General features: G+C 40.5%; 2 protein-coding genes across 9 annotated transcripts in view; one reads left to right on the top strand and one right to left on the bottom strand.

The window, feature by feature from the left end:
• Positions 1–9,567, bottom strand: part of LOC134354666 (BMP/retinoic acid-inducible neural-specific protein 3-like) — a 243,721-nt gene extending 234,154 nt beyond the window's left edge. The window contains exons 1-2 of one of the 8 annotated variants that reach the window (XM_063063762.1): positions 9,539–9,567; positions 4,633–4,915 (exon numbers count right to left, since the gene is read on the bottom strand). In XM_063063762.1, the coding sequence (XP_062919832.1) occupies positions 4,633–4,865 (233 nt within the window). In that variant the 5' untranslated portion in view covers positions 4,866–4,915; positions 9,539–9,567. The other 7 variants (XM_063063756.1, XM_063063757.1, XM_063063755.1 and 4 more) reach the window with 7 other exon arrangements.
• astn1 (astrotactin 1) overlaps positions 9,539–26,453 on the top strand; it is a 2,838,691-nt gene continuing 2,821,776 nt past the window's right edge. Inside the window, exon 1 of the mRNA XM_063063753.1 lies at positions 9,539–9,871. Within this exon, the coding sequence (XP_062919823.1) occupies positions 9,598–9,871 (274 nt within the window). The 5' untranslated portion in view covers positions 9,539–9,597. The remainder of the gene's footprint in view (positions 9,872–26,453) is intronic.

Below are 26,453 nucleotides of genomic sequence, written 5' to 3'. Positions count from 1 at the left end.
ACATCAAACCCATAGAACTATTTAAACTAATTAAGGCTACTGACAATATCATATGGGTTGCTTTTTACAATTCAGTTCCTCTATCCAGCTCCCTTGTCCCTTTAAGAGAAGAATTTCAGTTCTTGGGATCAGAGAACAGCATGCTAACCTACTTCTTTGCACCATCAGTAGCTCATTGGTCACATCTGTAGCATCAGGGATGTTCCATCTTGAAAAAGGGCACTGATTTTTCATCGAGCTCAAAAAAGGGGAAGAAAGATAATCCCAGCATTTAACATTTTGAGAATCGTTCGAAGGCTAAACACAAATTAGATATATTTAGAATCTGCAAAATAAAAATGGTGTCTAGATGGTGAGGAAGTGCCAAAAACATGAGTAAACCAAAAACAGCAGCTGCAAGAATGTGCATGGTCTTAAAGTTTCTGTAATTGATAGAGTTAAGGGAAGTCTTTGACATTTTCTTGAAAACAGCACTGGTTGTTTTGAATGTTTCCTTTGTCAAAACATCCGATGTAACTAATTGTTTGCTCAAGTGTTAAATCTTAAATTAGACATAAACTCTGGAATGCATGAGTACAGGTACAACAACTATGTACATTCAAACAGTACTTTAATATACTGCAGTTGAACTTACTAAAGTCCTTCATAGAAGTTCAACTACAGATACAATACTGTGCAAAAATCTTAGATTTTTATATGGCTTCAGATGGTCTGGCCTTCACAGAGCCCTGATCTCAACATCACCAAGGCTGTCTGGGATTACCTGGAGAGACCAAAGCAAGAGAGACAGCCAAAGTCTGCACAAAAACTGTGCAAAGTTCTTCAAGATGTTTGGAACAACCTACCAGCCGATCTTCTTAGAGAACTGCATGACAGTGTACTGCACCTAAGAGAACTGATGAAGTTTAAAAGGCAAAGGGTGGTCACACCAAATATTGAATTGATTTAGTTTGTTTACTGTTTACTGCTCTTTATACTATTTTTTGATATTTAGAAACCTTTTGTCTCATTATTTTTGAAAGCATCTTTACAGATTTGTTTTCTATGTGCCCAAGACTTTTGCACAGTACTGTAAATAGAAATGCAATCAGAGATCCACGGCGTTCTTTGGACTCACATGCAAGTAAATAAACAGAATTTGCACACTTCCAACCGAAGTGATCATCTGTGCCTCATTGGATACGTTAAAAAAGATGTTAGATAGATGGCTGTTTAAAGAACATATTTCCAGGGTAAGAGAAAATGTACTGACACCGTGCTCAAGAACATAACAGCTGCAATACCTTTCAGATGTTTGAGATGTACAGTATCTCTAGGTTTCAGCCACTTAGAATTGAATAACACAATAAAATATCAGGCTGATAAAGTATAGAATTACGAGTAAGCAAAGAGACAGTATACATTTTTTCCTAGGAAGTTTATATGTAGAGAGAGTGTACAATAGATCAAACTACAAATGCCTGTCAGAAAGAATACTCTTGAAACCTATTTCTGAATGAACACTGAACCCATGAACATTACCTCACTACTTATTTATTTCTATTTTTGCACTACTTATTTATTTTAACCATTTAATATATGCACTCTTACTGTAATTCTGTTTTTTTATTATTAAGTATTGCATTGTACTGCTGCCACAAAGACAACAAATTTCACGGCACATACCAGTGATACCAAACCTGATTCTGAATACTTTTGCATTCCATATTTCCATATGGTTTTAAGTTGTTATAAAATAGTCTCTGCAGCCCAGCATTCCCCCTGAACATAGTACTCATAAAATAAACTCTACATCAAATTTAAATTGATAAGATCTCACCACAAACTGACCGAGGGGTTAAAATAATTTACATGGCATAATAGATACCTGTGAATGATGGAGGGAGCAATGAGCTCAAACCTGGTTGATGGGTTTAGATGAGTTTACAAGACCTACATATAAATTAGCTATTCACCCATGCATAACTCTCATTTCAACATTGACAGGCATTCATTGTCAAGCCCCACATTCTGGAATTATATTCACAACCTTTTTGCTTCTCCTAACTCAAAACCATTATCCTTTGACCAAGTTTTTACTCATTTTGTTTTTCAAATAGCTTCACCTTTGCCTATACTTCTAAATATTTTTATTTCCCCTTCTTTCTCCCAAGGATTTTTTTTTTTTGCTTTAACAGGCACTGTATGAATAGAGGCTGTTGTTGCTGAGTTGTTCAGATATAATTTTGGATCCAGAGCATGTTACAAGTTCCTAAGTTCTGCCCTTGGAAAGAGGTTGCATTATCAAAGCTTAAAAAAAAGCAGCAAGAAGTAGCATCATGACTTCTTAAGTAAAATAATGGAAAAATAATTTGCAATGAATAAACAAACAATGAATGAATAAATAAATGAAAAAAAAAATGATAAATACACCTCTAAAAGTAATTTATGTAAATTCATACCTTATGAGCCGTTCAGGTAAGTTATGTATTATAAAAAGATAATGAACACCTGACATTAATTAAGCAGATTTGAATCTAATTAGCATACCTTGGATTGAATATGTGGTTGAAAATTTCAAGATTTGTCTCACCACTGTATGATGCAAAATTGTCAATGTTATTGTCATATCTGCAAATTGTTCTTCCTACTAGTGAGAAATTACCCATGCTCCTGTCAAACTTAGTGCTACTTAAAGGTTTGCAATTTGCCACTCAAGTTAAGGATGTTGCATGTATTTTGATATTTTACTTTTTTTTATTGAAAAGAGGAAAACACATATTTTATACAAGCACTGAAAACTTGCAAACAATAGGCAGTCACCAAGATTTTTTTAAACCCAGTTAACTAAGGAATCACATTTAGAATTCCAACACTTAACATTTTGGCTGGAATGGCAGAAGACAAATTAAATGCAGTTCCAACTTTGAAAGGAAGATATTTGGCGTTGAAGTTGTTACCATTATGCACAATATCTGGTTTCCAATGAGTGCTACCAAGAGGAATATGTGAATACACATATTAATTGGCAGTAATCGCATACTGTAATTCGATTTCAAGTACTGAAATGGTAAATAATGAAGTCAGTATTTGTTGCTAAAATTTATATTTGATATTTTGCGGTATGATTTGTTAAGGATATTTAGTTGCAAGGCATGGTACTTACATCAGTTAAGTACTGCGTTAACCCTTACATACAGCTCATATTCTATACCTTCACAGTATGGTCTGGGTCAATTTTGACCCGGCCCAAGTATCCCCTCATAACAAGTGTCTATATCAAATCTTGAACCACAGATCTATTTAGAATGTATAAATAGCCTATCTGATATTAATAAATGGGTGATTAATCCTTAATTAACGTTTCAGAGATGTAAAATCCATTTTAATAGATACGGGTCAAATTTGACCCAGAACAGCCTCAATGTACAAAAATTTGTAGCACCTGTACAAAAGTATAAAATTTTAAAATATTTTCATTTTTGTACATTTTGGGTCACTTTAGGAAAAGTCATCAAGCTTCGGCTAAAAAAATGGCATTTATGGTGTTTTTACTGCTGCAAATGTCAAAACGGGTCAAATTTGACCCGAACAGTATGTAAGGGTTAAATAAAAATGTAGTGCGGTAAGTGGAATGAGTGCGTATCGTCATAAATCCATTGTGTGCAATGTAGCTGAACAGCAGTTAGTCTACATCATACCCCGATATTTGGGAGTGCGAGGTAACTTTCTCTAACAAGCGGGATTGGATATATCGTGGGTAGAATTTGGTGGATACGAGGAACATGGCCAATTATAATTTGAATGAGACGGTGGAAGGTTTAAGATAATGAGTCACCTGGGAAGTATTCTGGAATCCAACCCAATCCGCAGCGGATATGTGGCACTTACAGACCGGCGTGTAACTCAGGAAAATGGCAGAGTGAAACTTAGTTTAACATTGGTACTGTGTTCAGATTCGTAACTCTAATATATCTACGGATTTTCGGGTGATCTCCATCACACCCATGACTGTTTTCCGCAACGGGAGACAATTAGTTCACTCAGAACTATCCGTGTAAAAGACATTCTCGCAGAAAGAATGATGCTGATGTTGATTAAGTGAAGTATGTTGTTGACTGTGGACATTTGTGTTTTGCAATTCTAAATTAATACTTCTCAGCTGCTTTTTAAGCACGGTCGTTCCATCTGGGCTAACTGCCCCGTTCCAATTTCAGTGACAACAGACTCTATATACAGGAAAGATTCTCTAGCTTGCGGCGCTGTAGTGTGGGGGGCGGAATTGAGGTGGTGTGTGTGTGTGTGTGTGTGTGTGTGTGTGTGTGTGTGTGTTTCGGAGAGAGAGAGAGACCAGCATCTCTTCGGCAGACTAGGGGCTGCAAAACCCGATCTCTTCATCAGGGGGAGATGTGAGCACACAGCGCTGCAACCTGGTAACACCAGCACCCACGGACACACGGGCTCTTAAAGGAACACATACCCGACGGTTAAAGTAACATACACTATTTAATATTAAAGTAAACGAACAATAGTCACGTTAAATACCCGTATGCTGATTTTAAATAAATGAACACATTTCGCGAAAGGAGTTAAAAAAGAAAGCGATTCCACACTGTTCGCTAACTTCCCGGGGCAGCTCTTGTTGTCTCTTACCTGTAGATCTTGTATCTGGTAGTAAATCCCTGCCGGTATCTATCCAGGAAATTGGAATAATCCCGGGCCCGGTGGAAGGGCCCCTTATCCGAGAGGAGCCAGTCGAGGGGGCTGGTGACATGTTGGTGTTGGTGATGAGAGGAAAGCACCAAGAGAGCCCAGCAATGGAGAGTAAGAGCCAGCCGGTCCCATAGGAACAGCAAAGAGACGAGATCAACAAGCCGCCAGTTCATCCTTCCATCTGGGACTCCTCCTCTTCATTCTCCTCGCACTCCCTCAAGACCTGTTCCATTAAAACAGAAATTAAAAACAGGAACATCACCGGGGTGGTGGGGGAGAGGAGACAGACGTCAACGCCCTTTCTAAACGCATTAATCGTTGGGGAAATAATGGGGCGGGGGGAGGGAGGCGTGAACGGAAGGCTTATTGGCATGATAAACCATAAACTCCAAAACTGCTGGCGTTGTGCATAGGTTCACCCACGGAATTAAGGGTATAAACTATCCTGTGTACAAGACCCTCTAACATATATACGAACATACACTGTCGAAAGCACCTCCGGGCACGCACAAGCAGCGAGAGTATTATGCACACACAAAGAGGGTCACCTCAACACAGAGGAAGCCTATATGAACCGAGACACGCGCTCAAGAGCAGATACAAATCACTGTGTATACATACCCTCAAACATATAGGTAAAGAAGTTACGTTCATAGTATCTGTGAGCAGTTATCATCCTGCGCGAATATAACGCAAGAGGTAGTGTGAATAAGACCTCTGGGAACAATATACACAAAAATATACGGCCAAACATAGGCAATCAGGCGCGCAAGACAGAAATGGTTGTATCTACAGGTAGATCGGCGCATGGAATCACTGGTCGACCAGACCGCCCCCGCCCACGCACCCCTACGATTCCATCCATCCCAGGCAGACGAATCTACCCGCTGACAACGGTAGAAAGCTGACACGAAGCACCAAGGCAGAATCCCATACACAGACACCCACACAGTCGCTGATAATGTGCACAGGTGCGCACATAAGCAAGAGGAAACACTGTTTACATACAACCGGCGCTGCGGTGGTAAACCCAAAGGGCACGCAGTCGAGAATAAGAGGAATCGCGTCTTAGCACGATGTTAATAAACGCGCTTGCTGTATCCAGCATATTGCCATAACTGACATACAATCTGGCACAATTTCAGGGAAGAAGGATTTTGTTCCCAACTACAGGAGTCTCCTGAAGTGGAGTGAAGGCGGACGTGTTTTACTTTGTTAGTGGAATGCACGCCCTTCCCTCTCTGATTGCAGACCCATGATCGAAGGAGGCTGCACAGGGACCACTGCAGCCTTCAAAGAGTTAACCATGTCGCCCCTCCGGGTGGTAGCCGAGAGCAAAGATCCTTCATACTGCCAAGCCACTGCTTGTTCTCACTCAACCAAAACTGTTGCCACCCATTCCTATTGCCGCTCACCGGGGTGCCCCTTCAGCCAGGCTAACCGAGAAGTGGCTGGCGAAGAGCGGTCGGTTTCAAAGTCGAGTGGAATTGGGGAAGGAGTGGGGTGTGGGGGCAAAACGAGAAGTTACCGACCCCGCCGTTAAAGTGCCAAATCCCACCATGCGGTTCTATTAGATCTGGGAGTACCTTGTAAACGGTGCACCGACCTGGCCGGCGCTGTGCCTCCAACGCGGGCGACCCAATTTGTTCCGCTTTCCGTGCCGAACGGTGCCCTGAATAGGGTCAAAAATGCCCACGGCAGCTGCCCGTGCGAGAAAGGAAAACTCATTGTAAAGCAGCCCTCTGTGAGACGTGTCCAAGGAAGTCGGCTCCTACTACTGGAAGGTGCGGCCAGGTACTGGCGAGGAGAGAGTTCCTGTGCTCACGGCAGAGACTGGAATACCCTGCTTGTCTCCGCCACTGCCCACTCCGTAAAAACGGGAGGGTGACCCGGCGGCCGTACTCCGTCTCTCCAGATAAAAAGCTGAAACCCGACTATCTTCTGCACGAAATCCCATGGAGAAAGACGGCAGGTTCCCAAGGAGAATCCCGGAGAAGGTCCATCCTTCTTTCCTCAAGCCCAAGCACTGACCGCATGCTAATCTTCGGCTTCTCAGTGATCGGAGTGCGGTTCCGAAAGATCAGCCCTTTAATTCCGAGGGGCTTCCCCTCGTATGCGCAGAGTCCAGCCTCGGGATGGCAAGTGATCTGAAAAGAGTGGCGATTAAATCTGACAGAGCTGCAAACTCACCTCTTATAAACCCGGGGGAATGGGAGGGAGAGGAAGTGGGGGAGGGGGCGAGTCTAAATCCAAAACCAACCTCCTATACCCCGCACGACGCCCATCGAATCCCATTACCTAACACCCAATGATATCCTTACAGACACCACCTCCAGTGCTCGGATAGAAAATGAACGGCGTTCTCAAGCCGAGCCTTCTGAAACTTCGTGGGGTTTTATTATTAAACAATTGCGTTATTCCAAGCAGCACTTGAGGAATGTGCTTTCAAAAAATATGGACATTCGTAGTTCTCACACGTTGAAGACCCAAACCTGTACACACGACAGCCGGTCCCCGCTGCTCAGTCGGATTGCGGAGTAAAGTTAAAGACAGAACATGGTCTAAGGATTGATGATCCTGCTTTCTGGAGATTTGTGTTTAACATAACGGCATTAAAGGTTATCTTCAAAAGGATGTTTTTATATTTATTCCTCCTCACCATTGCCTTTCTTTGATGTGTGACCGCCTATCATAATCAGACCGACACCCTTCCAAATTTCCAGCTGTCTTTTTCCTTTCCCTCGCCGGCACATCGGGTTAAAGCGCCGGGCAACATACTTCGACCTTCTCAGGAGTTCATATCTCAGGGCAATGTTTCGCTTCTACGCGGCACCCAACTCCCGGGCTTGAGGATCTGACAACAGCACCAGTCTGCTCTCTACCTGCCGCACCGTTTCCTCCTCAGAGAGCCGAACCTAGCTTCAGCCTATATAAACACATCCACCTATCCGGGCGTGTCCTCACTGCTGTACATGCACGCTACCGAGCCCCCCTCCCTTCGCCAACTCTCCCTTTCTTTAATAGCCCGCCACACAAGGAATTGACAGAGGGTAGAACTGCACCTTGGCACGAATGTCAAGTGTTTCCTCCACACTTCTGCAATAACGAGGCATCGCACTCTCCACTCAGTTTACTGCGTGGGCGACCCCAACTCCCTTTCCGCCTTCAACTCGATCTACAAAGACTCCTCCCCTCCATTCCCAACTTCCTTTCCAACGCCCCAATTCCCTCAACTCCCTTTAAAACGCCTCCTCACCTCCCATTCGAGAATTTCCTTTCCAACCCCACCCCCTCCTGCCCGATTCTTCCAACGCTTCCTCTCCGCACCAGTCCACCTCTTTCCACTATTCCTTCTCCGCCCATTAACCAGATTCCTTATCCAATGTCCAAACTCAACGATCATATCGATCCATCTAAATAAATGCTTGATCACGAATCCTTTTCCTGGAAGTTAAAAGCACGGGCCCGTAAGGATGACATTATCCAACATACTGAAATATCGCCGTTTTTTGTTTTTTTGTTTTCAGGCATAATTTCTTCTGCAAAGTTTTAGTGCTTTGAAGTTCTGGTCGGAGTGAGCGACACCAGTTTAGAGATGGAACTAGGGAACTAGGGCGAAGTTGCTAAATGGAGCAAAGTGTCTCTATTCTCCCTTAGGTGGAATTAATTCATTGCCCATGGTCAAATGCCTTATAAATCAGCATCGAGGGAACTAACAAACCAGATGTGGAAGAACTGTGTGAACCATTTCTCTCTCTCTCTCTCTCTCTCTCTCTCTCTCTCTCTCTCTCTCTCTCTCACACACACACACACACACACACACACACACACACACACACAGTGCATCAGTTAAACCAAAAATTGGATTTCAGGTACTCCATTGGTATCGACTCAAAGTCAACTGTCTTCAAAAATATGTCATCACGATTTATTAACACCAGTTCTTCTCATCAGTAGTGCTTGTTGTGTGCCTGATAGCTACTCAAGACAACCGAATGCTCAATATCATGTTAAGTAGCAAGTGTTGGTAAATTTATCTGCTGGATTGAAGAAAATGCGTATTCGATACAGATACCTGGGATTTTACGCCTCTCGCTGCTTCCCACCGAGACTTTGAGAGGCCGTGGTTGAGCCAGGGACTTTCTGTCACAGGTGTCGATTATAATCGATACTGGGCAGGTGTACAGTTGAACCAAGACAATTAGCAGAACCTCTTTTTTTTTCGCTCAAATTACAACCCAGAAAGGAAAAAGGTTTTTTCTTTAACAGCCAGCCGGACAGAGACCTGGAGGAGTGTGGCCGGGGTGGAGTCGGAGGGTGGGTGAATAGGTGTGCTGCTGTAAGTGGGTGGAGAGAGGTGGATGAAGAGGGTCCGCCACTTACCAGGATCGAAGCGGAGGGGGTTCGTGTCCGGCGGTGTTCATTCACAGAAACAGCGCCTTCTGTCAGTGCCCTGCATGCGCTGGATTGAGAGTGGCAGCGGCCGCTTCTTGCAGAAGACAGTTCTCCAAATCACTAACTCGCTTTCCCTCTGTTTCTCTCTCGCTCTCTCTCCCTTTTACACGTGGATTCCCCCCTCCTCCTTCCTCCCCTCCCCTCCCCTTCCCCAGCCACTGCGCAGAAAATAGACACAAAACAGCTCGGGATCGGGATTAAGGAGTAGGGCAGAGGGAGTGAATTGCCCGGATCATCCCCGTCGGTCCAGCTGGCTAGGGGTGTTATTTTGAAGGGAAGAAGAAGGAATAAAACCCAGTGCGAAGGCGCTGTGCCGCCTGTCAGCATTTACATGGAGTTGCCTGCTTGGCGTCCCCGCTTGTTTCAAGTTGTCAGGGTGCAGTAATATTACCTTAGGAAGCCGGGCCGACTGGGTTTGTTATTGTGCCGAGATAGGGACTGAGAACAACGATGGCGTTGCTGCCAGTGCTGGTTTTGGGGGCGTTCTGTGCCATGTTGGGTACCGGCCTGGCAGCGGTGGAAAGCGAGCACCCCAAGGATGGCGAGTGCAAAGTGAAGACGGTGAGCGTGTCGGCTCTGCCGTTCCTCCGGGAGAACGATCTGAGCATCCACACCCCGCTATCGTCGGAGCCCAAACTCCTGTTCTCGGTCAGGAACGATTTCCCCGGAGAGGTGGTGGTTGTTGACGACCTGGAGAACACAGAGCTTCCCTATTTCGTCCTGGGTGAGTGAGTGCCGCAAGAATCCGGGCGAATTCTGAGGCTGGAAGGAGGGCGTATGTTATGGGGAGGCCAGTGTGTGTGTGTGTGTGTGTGTGTGTGTGTGTATGAGAGAGAGAGAGAGAGAGAGAGACGACATGAAGGCTGTCGTTCTTCTGAACGTAGCCAAGCATGGTTGCCATTGTGTTCTGTTATTTATTTATTTATTTATTTATGGTCGTTTTGAATGTGTGTGTTTGAGCGAGTGTGTGTGTGTGTGTGTGTTTGTCTGTCTGTCGGATTGATGACATTTCTCTGGGTTGGCGGTGCAGCAGGTGACTGCCGGGGGATGCGCCGGCTTTCTTGGCTTGGGAATACCGTGGACGGTGTGATGATGAGGGAAGCTGCTTGCTCTCGGAGCCTGGTTCCTACGCGGCGCTTGCTCAGTATTGCCTGTTTCAGCTATCAGGGCGAGAAGGCAACTTCTAACTGGGGCTACGGAGGAAGATTTGAAGGGGCACATTGGAATGTGGGTGGTGTGGAAATGGTTGCACAGAGTGAATATTTCCAATCTCACTCTCAGGGTCCTTTGCGCTGTTCGTAAATCAAGGGATACCGTAACTCCTTGGCCCGATAGGCCCGCATCCAGAGAGCGTGTACATTGCGTAGTCGTAAAACAAAACACGTATCCACCGTATGATGAACGTGAAAAATTAATAAAGTTTCAACAGATCAACGTGGAACACACCAACGATGCACGGACATGCAAAACCCCCATCATTCAAAACACTTTACCAATACACTGACACCAATGTGGAACTTAATAACTTGTTGAAGTAACCAACATGTTAGCTGTTGGGGGGATTGGTACTCTTAGTTTCCGCACGAAGAATTACATTCAGTTTGCAGAGATAGATGGGAATCAGCCCTCACCATAGCTGCAACTTGCCATGGAGACCCAGTTATTAGCCAGACTTTGACCTAATAGTATTTGAATATGAAATTCCATAACACCACAGCAGATCTGATGATATAAACATACTCATAATTTAAAGCATACAATGTATATTCGCTCACATCCCTCACTCTTTGCTTGCAATGCTTTACTCCTAACTCTCATGTTCTGCTGCCTGTCTGGTGCTGTATTTACACTGTGATCAGGAAGTGATTACCATTCTTCCCAATGCTGAAGAACCTTCACACTGATGTGGGTACAATAGTGCAAGACAAGACAGTACTGAATGATTCCAGTCAACTTTTTTACTAATAATAGCCTGTGACAAATTTCTGCTGTCACCTATGTCAAAAGACCTTCTGTGCAGTTCACAGAAAGGAAGGGTTTGTCTGATATACTTACCGGAGTTCTTTGAGGATAATGAGTTCAGTGGATAGAGGGGGTATACTTGGATTTTCTGAAGGTATTTGATACAGTGCCACATGAAAGACTTATCCATTAGATAACAATGAAAGAAGTGCAGGTAATTTATTAGTATAGAGAGAGGACTGGTTAAGCAATGGAAGGCAGTGAGTTAGGATAAATGAGTGCTTCTCTGTTGGTAGTCAGTGCCACAAGGGTTGGTGCTGGGCTCAGAACCATTCACAAGATACATGAATGATTTGGAAGAAGGGACTGAGTGCAGCATATTGAAGTTTGCTGATGACTAAACTGAGTAGAAAAGCAAATTGTGCAGTGTTTGCAGGGAGATAGAAACAGGTTAAGTGAGTGGGTGTGTCTGGCAGATGGATAAGAGAATTGGTAAATACAAGGGTCATCTACATTGAAAGGAAAAAAGTAGATCAGGTTATCATTTAAATGATGAAAGATTGCAGCATGCTGTTGTGCAGAGAGACTTGGGAGTTCTTGTACATGAATCACAAAAGGTTGGCTTGCAAATGCAACAAGTTATCTGGAAGATAAATGTAATATTGACTTTCATTGCTAGAGGATTGAATTTAAGAGCAGGGAGGTTATGGTGCAATTGTACAGGGCACTGATGAGGCCAAACCTGGGGTACCACATGCAGTTCTAGTCTCCTGACTTGAGGAAAAATATGCTGGCTTTGGAGGCAATGCACAGTATGTTCACATGTTGATTCCGAAGCTGAGACGGTTAGCCTGGGACTGCACTCCCTGGAATTTTGACGAATGAGAAGAGATCTTACAGAAACATATAAAATTATGAAAGGGATAGATAGGTAGATAGAGCCAGGAAGGTCACTTTCTCTTGTAAATGAGACTAGAATTAGAGGACATCGACTCAAGACTTCAGGGATAGATTCAGGACAGAGATGAGAAGAAACTGCTTTTCCCAAAGAATAGTAGATCTGTGGAATTCTCTGCCCAGGGAATTAGTAGAGGATACTGCTTCAATTATATTTAAATATATTTATTAAATATATTTAAAACATAGTTAGGCAGGTTTTTTTGCACAGCTGAGGAATTAAAGGAGATGGGGGAAAAGAAGGTAGGCAGACCTGAGTCTACACCCAAATCAGCCATGATCTTATTGACTGGTGGAGCAAGTTCAATGGTCCAAGTAGCCTGCTCCTGCTCCTATTTCTTATGTTCTTATGAGCTGCTCTGGTTCAAAGTTTATAATATGAAGTTTGAATACATTGGACTCTTGGGTCTTTCTTGAAAATTAATCTGCCTGCACAGGTTGCCGTAAGGTTTTGAATTGCAGTTGCACTGTGAGCACCAGGTCGAAATATCATAGTAGGGGAGGGGGAGATGATGTTCAATAAATTTGCAATTAATATGACTTTGTTTGCGTTCATTGCTAAAGTAGATTATTTGGCCAAAGCCTCATAATCGTAGTGCTATATTTCCTTGCCTAAATTGTCAGTCCCATTTCCTAAATTACAATGGTAACTCGATCTCAAGAAAAGTTCTGTGTAAATAACATACTTTAGGACAATATGAAATCATAAAGGCAGCATATAGGTGGAAAGCCTTTCAATCATGTAATTTCAAGTTTTTTACAGGCACACAGCAACAATTTTCCACATAAACCCCTTATTAATTCAATCACAACATGGCATTTTCTTGGATGAAAATTCTGATGTTGCTGCAAGTTCACCATCTGCTTATGATTCCTCCCTTTTTTAAAATTCTTACGGTATTCACCAAGAATTAATTGATGAACCTGAAAATTATACCAATGAATCAGCAGTTTGTTTCCTAAATATTTATCATGTACTTTTGAACATGTGTGTGTGCATACATGCACACATACAGAATCAAATGCAACTTATATGTATTATTATGCTACAATTACAGTTATGGATTGTCTGCTAATTCATTGATAAAATTCATAACGAATTAGTGACAGAGCTATACATTCTATGCCATTGACCAATATACCTTTCAATCTAAATTATCAACAGGACCATTATCTGAACAATATTCTTTTTCTTACAATACATGGTCCCAGCACCATTTTCATGAATAGTGGCATAATATCAACAAAAGAAAAATGTGTCATCATTTCAAATTTAGAGTATGAAGAGTTAGCATAATTTCTCAGTTAAGATGACAAGTAGGTACCACTAAGTTTCATTTTTAATATGGACACTTTGGAGCCATCTTAACACTTTGATGGCTTTGCTTTGATACAGTGTATTAAGTTTGTAACACATATCAGCTATCACATTAAGGAATGGTTGAGAGAACAGTTTGTGCAGATTTGTTTCGGGATATTTCTTGTGGAAGGTAAAGGTTTCTGCTGAAATTCTTGTATCAGAACTACTAACAGTGTACCATTTCCGATAGTCGGTGCTTGTGCTGAAGCAATTGGCATTGATTCTGCAATGTGCATTACGGTTATTTAAAGTCATTCAAATATTGAGAGATTGTTTGGAAACTGCATTATTTCTGAAAAAACACATATGAGTAAAGGGTTTACCAAGACCTTAGATCAGCTAATTGACATAAATTTTAACAAGTTACATGTAATTTATACATCCCAAATCTGCTAATACAATCAATACAATCAACTAGTTACTAACATGAAGCTATATTTGTTTCTCATTATTAATTGATTATCATATAAATAAATAACTCCAGTGTTTCAATTCCTAATTGAATCATTGATTGATTCAAACTGATTACAAATAGATTATTTGGAAGGCAATGAATTATATATTAATAAATACATTACTATTGATCCTTAATAGAAACATAGAAAATAGGTGCTTTAAGTTTGCACACTAATCTCCTGTGTGGTACCTTGTCAAAAGCCTTTTGAAAATCCAAATATACCACATCCACTGGTTCTCCCCTATCCACTCTACTAGTTACATCCTCAAAAAATTCTATGAGATTCGTCAGACATGATTTTCCTTTCACAAATCCATGCTGACTTTGTCCGATGATTTCACCGCTTTCCAAATGTGCTGTTATCACATCTTTGATAACTGACTCTAGCAGTTTCCCCACCACCGACGTTAGGCTAACCGGTCTATAATTCCCCTGTTTCTCTCTCCCTCCTTTTCTAAAAATAGGATATGAAAGCCATCTGATGTTTTATATTTCCTCGCATGCTTCAAATTTCCAGTAATGATGGATTTAAGTTTTGAAAAACATTATATTAACAATACTATCTGCATTCTCTTTTCAAAATACTTGTTAGAATGTCAAAACAATAGCTGTACTTTTTTTCTATTGTTTGGTGATATTTGTGAGGTCACAGTTTGTTCTTGTGGATCATGTAAGAGGTTAGGATGAGGACACAACAGTTCATTGCGGCAACATTCAATGCCATTGTGGCTGATCATTATCAACTGCAACCATCCTCTTTACACCACATTCATTAATATTGTCTGCCAGCAAAAATCTATCAATGTTTGAAGAAGTGCTTCGTCCGTTCCTTGTATCTCAAAGATAAACTCCCTTGTCTTAATTTCCCACTCACTTATGAAGACTCTTTCCATTTATCTTTTTCATTCCTTTGTTCTTAAAATCTTATCAAATTATACCTTAAACTTGCACTCTTCTGAGAACAAAAACCTAGCTTGTATCATAACTCTTCCTCATCGCATCCTTGCTCCTCAAGTAACATTTTGGTGAGTCTGCACTGTATTCCTTCCAAGATGCTTAAGAATCCTTGTGAAGAATTTAAAAACATAACTTCCAGAATCCCTTCTTTTATTTTATTTTTCTTACAGCATTGCTATTGATTCAATTTTGACTATAATTTTATGTGTAATTCCAATACTGATTATTATTAATGAATTATTGATGGATTTTGAATGCAAACTGGTCACATTGGTTACTGGGTTATCAATTGGTTGTAGTACTCATACATTATCATTGATGGTTATTGATATTTGAATGTCCAATACTAATTGCATTAATAAATGGCTGATCAATCAGATATTCAGTAAGATTATTACCAGTGCTTGGTTATATATCAAATACTAATTACACCAATAAGCTCTCAATAAGTTATACATACGTTACTGATTATTATAAATTAGTTATCAGTGAGTTGGGAATACCACACATCCTGTTATCTGTACCACGTAATAACTCACAAATCCCAAGATACTTCATTGCGACGTTCATGGCTTTCTTTCCTCAAGTTATCAATTAATGTTAAAGGAACATTCTTGTCAGGAAAAGCAAAGGTCATCTTCTCGAAAAGCAACACAGCTAACTGCTGTAATTGCCACTGGGAAAATTTGCAGCGTAATGTGTCCGCCGTGGGATCCTTTAACTGCTTGATCCTCCTGAAGTTGCTTTCTATTTTTAAAATGCAAAATCTCTGTACATTTATGTTATGATTTCTCTATCTGATAAATATTGTGGTTTTACAGTGCATTGTACAGAACAGTATAACAGCAGCAAATTGTTATATTAAGTCTTATAGACTCTGGCGTGTGGCAAGGTGATCAAAAGTTGTTTATTTAAATAATAATTTCTCCTATACTTGCAGCACAAATAAAAATTGTGTTTTTTTGATAAAGCCATGAATTGCTGTTTGCAATTATATTTTCATGTGCTCCTGCAATGCAAATTATATATAATATCAAAAAAAATCAAGACAATGATACTGTGCAATCATTGAGATTTTATTTTTCTGTCAACTGGGCTGTTTATATTTTTTAGAATACGGGAAAGGGTGCTATTAGAGTTAAGTTCCTGTAATTGCTGCCGCCAGTATGGCGGGTAAATGCCTGAATCGTACTCTCATCGACTCAGCATGGGATTGGACTAATGCACATTTTATTTCCTCTCCATAAGCAATTCGCTGGCTATAAGAAATTCAGAGTAGATAATAAAACCTGATCAGCAGACTCAGGGTTATTGTTGTTAGAATATGCTGGAGGGAGAAATTTGCAATATTACAAGTACTGGAGGTCAACAGGAAAAAAGAAAACTATCTACTTAAAGACAGGTGAACTGTTTAAACGGGATCAGGGTCATTTTTTTTTGAGGCAAAGGACTACCTTATGTTTGTACCTCCTGAAACTACAGTGAGTTATCCATCACTAAGCAAAACTATCTTGATCAGAAATCTATGTTTTGGTTATCAGGCTATGCTGGGGTTGTCAGGTTCAAACAAGAATGACCGTGCATATGCCACAAATTCCCTCATTGCTGAGCTCACTATCTGTGACCCACCGCAAAAAAGCATGGACATTCTGTAAGGCAGCCTCAGAACTGATAGCAAGATCCCTGTCCTTTGACATTCACTGTCAAATCTTACACATGAGGTCATTTGGGTGAAATAGTGGATTGGAATGATTGACCATAAAACCTGGATGGAATCTGTACTTTTGGGAGTGGATGAAGATAAAAATGCTGACAGAGAAGACAAACTTAAAAAATAGAGTGTTTGCACCATTTTGAGGAAGAGCTGGGCCAATGTTTCAACCCTCATAAAATATTCAGCCAAATTGCACTTACTATACCAATTGGTTCAGAATTTAACTGGGGTGCACTCAGTCCTTCAAACTGAAGTCAGCACTGCACATTTGCATATGAACTTTGAAGTTCAAATATCTATGATTCAGGGAGGGAGGGAAGATTCTCTTAGTTTTCTACATGGAGTCCTGCAGTGAAGACCAGCCATGCTGGGGTTCCCCAACATTATACTGACAAATCAGAACATGCATATTGCCCATGATTCAAACTCCATTTATTTCAACAGAGCTTGTCATGATTAAATTTCAGACTTTAATTATGGAGTACATAACATTTAAAACTATTTCGGTTTAGTTCATTAAATTACTTTGAAGTTTCTTTTATTTGCAATTTAACTTAGCTTATTTGTTAAAAAATTAGTATTTTTTTGTCTTCCAAAACATTGATTTTAATTTTAGCAACTATCTCTCTGAATGTCTGATAACATCAATTATAGCTTTGACAACTGGTCAAAACTCTGACTCCAGCTTTGCCAGCTGTTGAGCATTTAATGGTAAGGTATTCATGGCACAATACCTCAAACCAGACCAAGACAGTGGAGTTTTAGAAGGTTTTGGATCAGCAGGATGTTCCTCCACGTCTGGCTTGGGTAAGACTGGGTGCAGATAGAGCAGAGCATGGAATTCTGGGCTGCAGGCTTGACCTAAGGACAAAACAGAGTACCCAGTTCTTATTACTATGTTGTTACTAGGAGATTGCAGACAAAAAATAGCTGATATTATAAAGCTAGTACAACTGTAGGCTTTAAAATATTTTAAGTATTCTACAACTGATTCAAAAGAAACTTTGTGTAATAAGTCTTTCTCTTCCACTCAAGTTGACACAATAAAATATAGTTTCTAACCATGTACTCTTTAAAAGCCAAGGTAAATTGGACAAACCTAATTTGAAAATTGTGCAGTAAGTAGTAGTCTTGTCTTTCTGCTCACTTTGTACAGCAAGTGTATTGATGGTATCATAATAACTTTCAAAGTGAAGAGTTTGTGACATCAGTTCGAGTCACACCTTGTGTGCTTTGCGTACAGTGAACTCAATGACCATTTATAATTGACTTGGAGAGTTGCTAGGAAACAAGCTGTATCTACAAAAGACTGAAGAAGAAGAGCTGGTTATTGGAAATTATTTCTATTTCTACATTTGTTTTTTTTATTTTTGATTTTTTTCTTTCTCTGTCTGCCCATATATCCTTAGACTCTCCTACTGTTGATTTACATTTGCAATGATTTCACATTAGGTTTAGAGCAGTGATTCTCAAACTTTTTTGGGTTCCCATACCCTTAGTTCCCATGCCACATCCCCAGTACTATTTTCTCCCTTTCCGGCCATTACATACAGTATAAAGAATTCTGATTTATGATGCACAATGAAAGTAAATAGGAACTGCTAATTCAAAGCAGTGACAATTAATTGCAAAACTTATTCAGATCTATTTAAAGCTACAAATATAATTATTACTTTGTTGAATTACAGTAACAACAATTTTCCTCAACTACTTTGGCGATGATCTTTGCATTATCAATGGGGACGGGAGAGGTTCCAGAGGATTAGAGGGTTGTGGATGTTGTTCTATTATTCAAGAAAGCGAGTAGAGATAGCCAAGGAAATTATAGACCAGTGAGTCTTACTTCAGTGTTTGGTAAGTTGATGGAGAAGATCCTGAGAGGCAGGATATATGAACATTTGGAGAGGCATAAAATGATTAGGAATAGTCAGCATGGATTTGTCAAAGGCAGGTTGTGCCTTACGAGCCTGTTTGAATTTTTTGAGGATGTGACTAAACACATTGATGAAGGTAGAGCTGTAGATGTAGTGGATATGGATTTCTGCAAGGCATTTGATAAGGTACCCCATGCCAGGCTTAATGAGAAAGTAAAGAGGCATGGGATCCAAGGGGACATTGCTTTGTGGATCCGGAACTGACTTGCTCATAGAAAGCAAAGAGTGGTTGTAGACGGGTCACATTCTGCATGGAGGTCGGTGACCAGTGGTGTGCCTCAGGGATCTGTTCTGGGACCCCTTCTCTTTGTGATTTTTATAAATGACCTGGATGAGGAAGTGGAGGGATGGGTTCGTAAATTTGCTGATGACACAAAGGTTGGGAGTGTTGTGGATAATGTGGAGGGATGTCAGAGGTTACAGTGGGACATTGATAGGATGCCAAACTGGGCTGAGAAGGGGCAGATGGAGTTCAACCCAGGTAGGTGTGAGGTGGTTCATTTTGGTAGGTCAAATATGATGGCAGAATATAGTATTAACGGTAAGGTTCTTGGCAGTGTGGAGGTTTGGAGAGATCTTGGGGTCCGAGTCCATAGGTCACTCAAAGCTGCTGCGCAGGTTGACTCTGTGGTTAAGAAAGCATACGGTGCATTGGCCTTCATTAATCATGGGATTGAGTTTAGGAGCCAAGAGGTAATGTTGCTGCTATATAGGACCCTGGTCAGACACAACTTGGAGTACGTGCTCAGTTCTGGTCAACTAACTGCAGGAAGGATGTGGAAACCATAGAAAGGGTGTAGAGGGGATTTACAAGGATGTTACCTGGATTAGGGAGTATACCTTATGAGAATAGGTTGAGTGAACTCCATCTTTTTTCCTTGGAGTGACGGTGGATGAGAGGTGACCTGATACAGGTATATAAGATGTGGATAGTCAGAGGCTTTTTCCCAGGGCTGAAATGGCTAGCACAAGAGGGCACAGTTTTAAGGTGCCTGGAAGTAGGTACAGAGGAGATGTCTGGGTTAAGTTCTTTACACAGAGAGTGGTGAGTGCATGGAATGGGCTGCTGGTGATGGTGGTGGAGGCAGATATGATAGGGTCTTTTAAGAGAATCCTGGACAGGTACACGGAGCTCAGAAAAATAGAAGGCTATGGGTAACTCTGGGTAATTTCTAAGGTAAGGACATGTTCTGCACAGCTTTGTGGGCTGAAGGGCTTGTATTGTGCTGTAGGTTTTCTATGTCTCTAACTTTAAAGCAAATGTAATTAGTCTAACTATTCACTGCTTCATCGTTTCACTCTCTGTTTCAGGAACAGGTAACAGTTTCTTCCCCTCCACCATCAGATTCTTGAATGGAAGTGAACCCATTAGCACTTCCTCAGCATTTCCTCTCTCTTTTTGCACATCTTATTTAATTTATATTTTTATATATGCGTCTCACTGTAATTTATAGCTTTTACAATATAATGCTGCCACAAAACAACAAATTTCATGACATATGCTGGTGATATTAAACTTGAATCTGATTTATTGCTCTTTCACCTTTCAATGAGATGGATGGGCTTGATGTACGTAATGATATCAGCTTCTCAACTTCAAGATGAATGTTAATCAGAAAGAGCCTCAGATCCCCATGTTCATGAAAATCCATGAAAGCCTGTGTCTTTGCTTTGAAAGAAGTTAGACATTTGCACTGAGCCTGCTCTCCATGAAAGATGATATTGGTAAGGCAATAAAGAATATCTTGACCTTTTTTCACAATGCAGGATAGCATTCAGAGATTTCATTCTGCAACCCAAAGTCACAATATGATTTTTTGTCTTCAGCCCAAAGTCATTTTTAGTGAGATCAGTTTGTCCTCCATCCTTCCTGTTAATTCTTCATTACAAGAGTTCAGGAATGGAATTATCACCCAATATGGAAATTGGATTGACTAAAGATCCTGAAATCTCTCTGACATAGCTTTATGCAGTTCACCATGGTGGGCACAGTATACTTAAAGATCACCATCTGGTATTCTTTCTTTTTCATCCAACTCAGAGAAACTTGGAAACTGGAAAAAGTTGTGACTTGGACAGAAATATGGAGATGACTGATTTGACTTTGATATGATTCACATCATTTCCTTGCAATTGAAGATTGATTTCATTAAACTTTGCAAATAATTCTGACTAATAAGCATTACAATGCCTAATATTCTTGAGTTGATTACCGGATGAAGCAATTTATGGCTTCAAAGAATTTTATCGCCATTTCAAAAACCATATAAAAGCATCTCAGGCAGATTCCTTTGAGACCCATCTCTCATTTATGTGCAACAGCAAGTGTTCAAACTGTTCATCAGTCTCAGTACAAAGCTCTTGAAATAATCTAGAACTGAGAGCATGGAACTTGATTATATTTACCACTTGATAACAGTATTTAATGATTTGGGCAGCCGATCACTTAATTTTTTTTTGTGTCAAGATGTCGTGTGTAATTTACACAGTGAATGGTAAGTATGTTAAGCACAGCTTTTTTTTTCAAGAAAGCAATAACCCCACAGTGGGATCCTGTCACTGATGGTACCTCAACTGTTGCACAAGCTAGAATGTTCGTGAGTAGAGTGTCCTCTTTGAAAAGTTGCTCAACAATCCAAAATATTGACTCCCCTGCATATCTGTTTCTAGTCCCCTTGCAAATAATAACTCTTGAACCATGGTTTAAACTTTTATGAAGTGAACACAACCAAAAAGCAAAAATTTGTTGCCTGGCAAAGTTGCCTCGTCCAACCGCAGAGCAAATTCTGTTGTCCTAAGTATGTTGCAAAATGTTCCACATTCTTGGACATTTCATCTGTTTGTCCTTGAGCAAAGTTGTCGTTGAGTGGAATCACTTACATTATTTGGTTTGGTGACTCTTGCAAATCCATACTCAGAACCTTCCCTACTACTGCCAGAATCAGTTCTCCAATCGTATGTGGCTCTTCAGATTTAGCAAGAGGGAATGAAATATCATATGAAGCATGCAAACCGTCACTGTTGTGTTATGAAGTGCAGGCAAGCAGTGTGTTCCAGTTCTGAAAGTTTTCACGAAGTGACTGAAAAAAAGCCAAATTCTTGTTTGCTTAATCAGAGTATATTCTCTTCAAATGTTCAAGGAGCCTGGAGAGTTTCATTGCCTCATTTGAACGACTTTTTCACACTGCTGCTTGATGCTGATATAATGTTCAACCTCAAGCACTGCATCAATAAATGGGAAAGTTATGATGTCATAATAACTTTCAGGCAAAACCTGACTCTGCCTGAAGGTAACAATATCTCAGTTGGGCTGTGGGCTAGAGAAACGCATTGAAGGCCATTTGAAAGGGCAGATTCTGAACTTTATCTCTTTAAACACCACACCCTAATTCACAGGAAATGTGTCACCGCATGATTAGAGTATGGGAATTGTACTAGCTAATACTGTAGTACAGTAGTGAATGGCAATAATGTGTGGGCCAGGTGTAGAAATAACACAATATCTTCAGTTCAGATTTCTCATGATCTGCCAGAAAGAGAAGTGTCACATTCCCCTTCAACAATGATAACAAACTTTGAGCAGATTCTGCGAGAATGGCGGATTAGCAAGAGATGAGGTGACTATGTGATCATTGTCATTAATTATGAGGCACTGAGGATCAAATGCTTATAACAATTCATTTCTTAAATTAAGCCCGTAAACCCTCAGCTGCCCCTTGCTATTGAATGCCGGGTGTGGGGGTGGGGTGATATCACCCACTTTGAGAACCACTGGTTTATAATATCATAGAGCATTATAGCAGAGAAACAGTCCTTTCCGCTATTTTAATCCATGCCAAACAGTCCTTCTGCCGAGACCCATCAACTTGCACCCGGACCATAGCCTTCCATATATCTCCCATCCATGTACTTATCCAAGTTTCTCTTAAGTGTTGAAATCGAGCCCGCACCCACCATTTCCATTCTTATGTTGGCAGCTCATTCCGCACCCTTACTACCCCTCTGAGTGAAGAACATCCCCTTCATGTTCTTCTTGAACATTTCACTATTCATCCTTAACCGATGAATGGTGAAATGTTGGTGAAATCCATCTCACCCAATCTCAGTGGAAAAAGCCTGCTTGCATTTACCCTATCTGTTGTTGTTCTGTTGTTAAGTTGTGCCCGACTCTTCGTGACCTCATGGCCCATATGGTCCATAGGGTTTTCATGGCAAGATATGGAAATAGATTGCCTGGCCTTTCTTCCGCACAGATACTGCTGCTGCCCAGGTTGGGACCTGGCTGGGTTTGAACTCAAGACTGTCTGCCTTGAAGTCCAGTGCTGATGCCACTACACCACCAGCTGGCCCACCCTTCATCATTTTTTTATATTCTATCTGTATCTTTCATAATTTTGTATACCTGTCATCAAATCTCCCCTCATTCTGCTACATTCTAGGAAATAAAATCCAAACCTATTCAATCTTTCCCTCTAACTCAGGCCATCAAGTCCCAGCAACATTCCTGTAATTTTTTTCTGCATTATTTTTCTTGTAGGTAGGTGACTGGAACTGCACCAGTGCTGTACTCCAAATTAGGGTCACCAACGTCCTATGCAACTTCAACATAACATTCCAATGAAAGCCCAACCTCTTCTTTCCAATTCCACGCATTCAGGAGGAAGAGGACAGGTGGCCCATTGGAAAGATAGCAGACTACCCCAGAGATGAGTATTAATTGCTTTGTTGGCATAGACCAGGTGGTAACCAAGGTCCTGAATCATTACAAGAGACATGTCAGTTACAATACAGTGAACACTAGATGACTCTTCGCTAACACACAAATCTCAATGGGATCACTTAGCTTAATGATCGTGCTCTCACATTAAAGCAGAAGGTCTGAATCAAGCTCAAATGCCATACCTGAGCACATAATATGTGATACAGAGATGCAGCCTTTAGGTATTATTTTCTCAGCTCCTGTGAAGGGTCATTAACCTGGAATGTTAGCACTGTTTCTCACTTCACAGTTGTTGCCTAACTTGATGAGTATTTCTAGCATAGTTTGTTTCCTTCCTTAACACAAGAGATTCTGCAGACAATGGAAATCCAGAGCAGCTCACAAAATGCTGGAGGAACTCAGCAGGTCAAGTAGCATCTATGAGGGGAATATACAGTTGACTTTCCTGATCATGAGTTTGCTGTTCAGCTGTGTGTTCTCCTAAAATAAGCAGAATCTGAGTGACAACAATCTCAGGATCCTCTTCCCGGGGTAATTGGTCATCAAATTTCCCCAGATACCTCAACTATATCTGGTAGTGTATATATGAGAGAGGTAGAGGGTGAGGAATCGGAATTTGCAGCAACTTTTCCTTGTACCAACAGTTTTTTCATGAGTAGGTATAATTCAATTGTTCTTTCAAATGCAAAGATATTACAATGCAGCAAAATGTCTGTCGGTGTTTTCTTTGATGTGGCCATCCTCATTAATTTCACACATTTTCATCACACGTGCCAACATTCCCTTTTCTACAGTGTATCCTACCTATTCTTGAATCGTCAAATTTATTCTTCAGCTAGTAATCCTGCACTTTACATGCAGTCTCTTCTAGCAAGCTTTAAACTGCTGGTTGCCACCTTCAGCAAATCTCCATGAAAGCAATGAAAGGGAGAAACAGGGGAGCGTTACTTCAGAATTCCCACTCTTCTAGCAGCTTTGCCTTTTATTATATAACCTGATTTACTGCTGCTATTCTGTAGTGATTTCTAAGGTGGATATTTCCAGGTAAAGTGAATTTGTAGAATAAAAGCAAGTGAGAAATGTCAAGAACAATGATCTCCGCAGTTATTAACACACTTCATCAGAAATGAAAGCAAGACACCATTTATCCATCCACTGTCCAATTTCATTTATATCTTCCAAGTATGTCTTTGGTCCTGCTTGAATTTAAAATAGAATAACTGTCTTCTGAAATGCAATACTGGCAATAGAAAAAAGATTAATTTGTATTTATAGCTGTAATATGATTATATATGTAATTCCCTATAATACCAAAACATGTCAACATTTTTCAACAATTAATTAATTTTGAAGTGCATTGGGTGTACTGATGCATGTGGTGGCAGATGAGCACTTTCTATACTAGTGCCCATTGCATTTTAATTCTTCACTATCACCAATTACTTAATGATGCTTTGGTTTTGGGGGCAACTTAGTATAATGTGAAATCTTTACACAGGTTTGGTAGGGATTTGTGAGCAGTTTTGTGGCTGGCATTAATATACGTTGAGTTTACTGCACTGAATTGAACCATTCTGCCAAAGTAATCCATGCACTGTCCAAAACTATCCTATACTCAAGCATCAGAATCATAATTTTCAACATTGTTACTGAGTCCATTGCTTCCTATTTATTGCTCCATGAGTTTCTACTAAGCGATCTATTATTTTCTTTTGTTATTCCAGTAACCTTCACCTCAAACATGCGTATGTTCATTCTCTCTACAATTAACTCCTACATGTTTCTTCATCATATTATCGTTCAACTTTAATGTGTCTGGTGACAGCAACAATTAAATTTGCATGGGGCCTTTAATGTAATGATATGTCCTGAAGCGATTCATAAATGTGTGCTCAAAATTTGACACTGAGCCAATTAAGAAAGTATTAGAGAATGCAATTGTGATCTAAGTATTATATTTTGAATGGAAAAGCTTGAAAAAGAGGCAGACAGATTTAAACAGGATTTCCAGAGCTTGAGGTAAGTAAAGGATGGTCACTCTTAAATCAGATACTGGAGTTGAAGGAGGGCACAATCAGTGGTGGGCAGGTGTGAAGCCATAAGTAGATAGAAAGTTGGATAAAACTCTATTTTACCTACTCCTCAACATTATTAAAAAAGGGTGGTTTATCTGATATTAAAATCTATTTGAGTTGTATCTTTTTACAGCCCAATGTCATCAAAATGAAACCAGGTTAGTCTTTTTCTGTAAATGATTATTTCTTTGTGACTTTGATGATCATCGTCCCAAGTTTTCATCTCAGCATAAATGTTGAGGTGCAAAAGCTTGCTGTGCTGGTTCCTCTGTACTAACTTTCTTCTCTATATCTGGACTTACTTTGTTCATTTCTGCTAAACTGGCTGTCTCTGCTCCTATCTATCATTCTTTTCTACTGAACCACTAGTTCCTGCTTTTATGATATGCTGGATTTATCCAACATGCAATTTGTCATTCTTGGGATCTGCGATCTGTTTCAGCACAGCCTTCTACCTGTATCCCAATTCTCTCGACTTCTATCATCATGAGAATTGAATGTAGCATCCTCATTATAATTTTCATATTCCTCAGACCTTAATGTAACCTTCCCTTTTATTATTTTTTCCTCTCAAAGTTCAAAGCAAATTTATTATCAAAGTACATATATGTCACAATATACAACCCTGAGATTCATTTTCCTATGGGCATACACAATAAGTCTGTAATAGAATAATGACCATAATAGAATCAATGAAAGACCACCCCAACTTGGGCGTTCAGACTCTGCTGTAATCTTGGTTACCACTACCTTACCCTATAGAACCTCCCAATCTAAGTATCTCTCCCCTTTCACTCACAGCTTTTGAAAGCCTCCCAAAGACTCTGCTTTTCTGACAAAATTTCCCAGACCCTTTGTGCCCCTACCTTGCCTCTAACAGTACTCAGGTCCACCCTTGTTGATGTTCATCATATTGCAGGTGTCAGCGACTGTTTGCTGGATCTGTCTGTCATTCTCCTGATAGATATTACTTCCACTGCTGTTATGAACGGCAGCATTAATATTTGAAGGCAATCACTGTCTCATAACAAGAGGTTATTGTTACACCTTAAACTGACCACCAGAGGGAGGCAGAGATGACAAGGCCAACCCCTTCCTGCTCACCCGCCTATTTGGCTAATTACCAATTCATTGTTTTCACCTGTGCTTTGTTTGGAGCCCTATATAAGT

This window comes from Mobula hypostoma, chromosome 12 (genome assembly GCF_963921235.1).
Source record: "Mobula hypostoma chromosome 12, sMobHyp1.1, whole genome shotgun sequence".
NCBI classification, from domain to species: Eukaryota; Metazoa; Chordata; class Chondrichthyes; order Myliobatiformes; family Myliobatidae; genus Mobula; species Mobula hypostoma.
This window is presented reverse-complemented; position numbering and strand designations above follow the sequence as displayed.